The sequence below is a fragment of the Vigna umbellata genome, chromosome 1 (assembly GCF_029865625.1).
Source record: "Vigna umbellata cultivar VRB3 chromosome 1, Vumbellata_1.0, whole genome shotgun sequence".
Lineage (NCBI taxonomy): Eukaryota > Viridiplantae > Streptophyta > Magnoliopsida > Fabales > Fabaceae > Vigna > Vigna umbellata.
In genome coordinates this window covers 55,187,921-55,189,688 of record NC_142165.1, presented here as the reverse complement: position 1 = coordinate 55,189,688, position 1,768 = coordinate 55,187,921, and the positions used below count along the sequence as shown (strand labels likewise).

Sequence of the window (1,768 nt, the reverse complement as noted above, 5' to 3'; positions counted from 1 at the left end):
ACTACTTCTTAATTAAAGGACAATCTATAAACTCTCTCACCCTTTCCCCTACTTAATTAATAGAACCTAAAACTATCATTTCATCTTTTTCCTTTCTCTCTACTCCAGCTTTCACACACAAAACATTACTCTCTTATTTAAACCAAGGAATTCTACCATATTTATCGACAATGTTTCATAATATCCAATCATTTAATCCAACTAGAATCGCAATTTCAAACCTTCTTTAATTCTACACTTACTCAAACTAAAGATATGAAATGTAATACCCAAAACTAATTATTGGATTTATATGGCACACTGGGTACAAGTGATTTGATTTTGATTTCAGGTTTGATTCAATATTTAGAATCGCCTTAATTATGTGTTGCCTTTCGATCTAACAAAGTCTAATAAATTCAGATTGTTATGATGTTATCGCTTTATAGTATATTACAACATATCATCAAAATATACATCTTAAAGCATCGAGTGGCTGTAGTTTAGTGGTGAGAATTCCACGTTGTGGCCGTGGAGACCTGGGCTCGAATCCCAGCAGCCACACTTATGCTTTTTTATTTTTTATTTTTTTTTTGTGTTTATTCTTATATTTTATTTATACAATGCATAGTTTAACTAGTTTTGACGGATGAAGTAAATAGATTAAAGAACAACTGCTAGTAGAATTGAAACAGTTGAACTAAAAAAATCATTTTGTTTTTGTGTAAGTTGTTAAATTCAAACTACTGAGGTGGATTTACACTATAATAAAAGACCCATGATCTTTTTTCACATTAGGTCTATATCTTTTAAACTATTGAAATAATTTCTTTTATTTTCTTTTAATTTCTTTTATTTTCTTTTATTTTCTTTTATACAATGCATAGTTAACTAGTTTTAACGGATCAAGTAAATAGATTAAAGAACGACTGCTAGTAAAATTGAAACAGTTGAACTGAAAAAACACCATTAAGTTCTCATTTTGTTTTTGTTTAAGTTCTTAAACTCAAACTACTGAGGTGGATTTACACTATAATATAAAATGGTATCCAAGTTATTTCCTTTTTTGACATTAAAGGTCCATATCACAAGATTATACATAAAACGTTGAAACAAAACTACTTTAGATAATGCAGAAACTTCGAAACAAAATTTCAGTAAAAAACACAGGCGAGCAATGATATATATATTTGTAGTAAAATTAAAGAAACAAGTACACTTTTTTCTTTGTTTTTTTGTTTTTTTCATTCAAACATCAAACATTGTGCACACAAAACATGGAGGAGCTAAATGATGAGATCGACAAGGAATACAAATTAAAGCAGAAAGTAAAGATGGCGAGAGGGCTTGTGAATGGCCATGAACCTTTTTATTTTGCTGCTAAAACAACAATATATGTGAGAAGATACCAAATTGTATGCATGTTCTCAAGGCTTGGAAGAAGCTTTGGCGATGTTTGTGTTGGCTGGTGGAGTGTAAAAGTAGTAACTCGAAGGAATTGCAGGGTAATTAGGTTTCAAAAATGGAGGCAACCTGTATTCCGGCCATGGTGTTCCAGGTGGAAACTGAAAAACGGGAATGTTTCCGAAATCAGGAAGTGATGGAGACAACAGTTTTCTGCTAGCTTCAACCTCACCAATGCTGTTAAGTGACAACACAAGGAAGAAAGCTATGAAGAGAAAACGGAGAGAGGCCATGTTTTATGAAATGATGATGTTGAAGCTGAGAAAAAGTGATAGATAGATAGATAGATAACTGTGGTAGTGTGGTGGTGACACAATGGTCTTCT

At 31.8% G+C, this 1,768-nt stretch overlaps 1 protein-coding gene and 1 non-coding gene across 2 annotated transcripts; one reads left to right on the top strand and one right to left on the bottom strand.

Annotated features, from left to right (window-relative positions):
- Positions 1-471: 471 nt before the first annotated feature.
- On the top strand, positions 472-543 carry TRNAH-GUG (transfer RNA histidin (anticodon GUG)). The gene has a single exon. It is a non-coding gene; the product is annotated as a tRNA-His (tRNA).
- A 588-nt stretch (positions 544-1,131) lies between these two features.
- LOC148205794 (uncharacterized) lies at positions 1,132-1,768 on the bottom strand. The gene has a single exon (XM_088112117.1). It carries the CDS (start codon positions 1,674-1,676, stop codon positions 1,407-1,409), a length of 270 nt encoding a protein of 89 aa, XP_087968243.1. The 5' UTR covers positions 1,677-1,768; the 3' UTR covers positions 1,132-1,406.

Coding starts and splice junctions, on each gene's coding strand:
- LOC148205794 (XM_088112117.1), bottom strand. CDS start 1,676: ATGGCCTCTCTCCGTTTTCTCTTCATAGCTTTCTTCCTTGTGTTGTCA.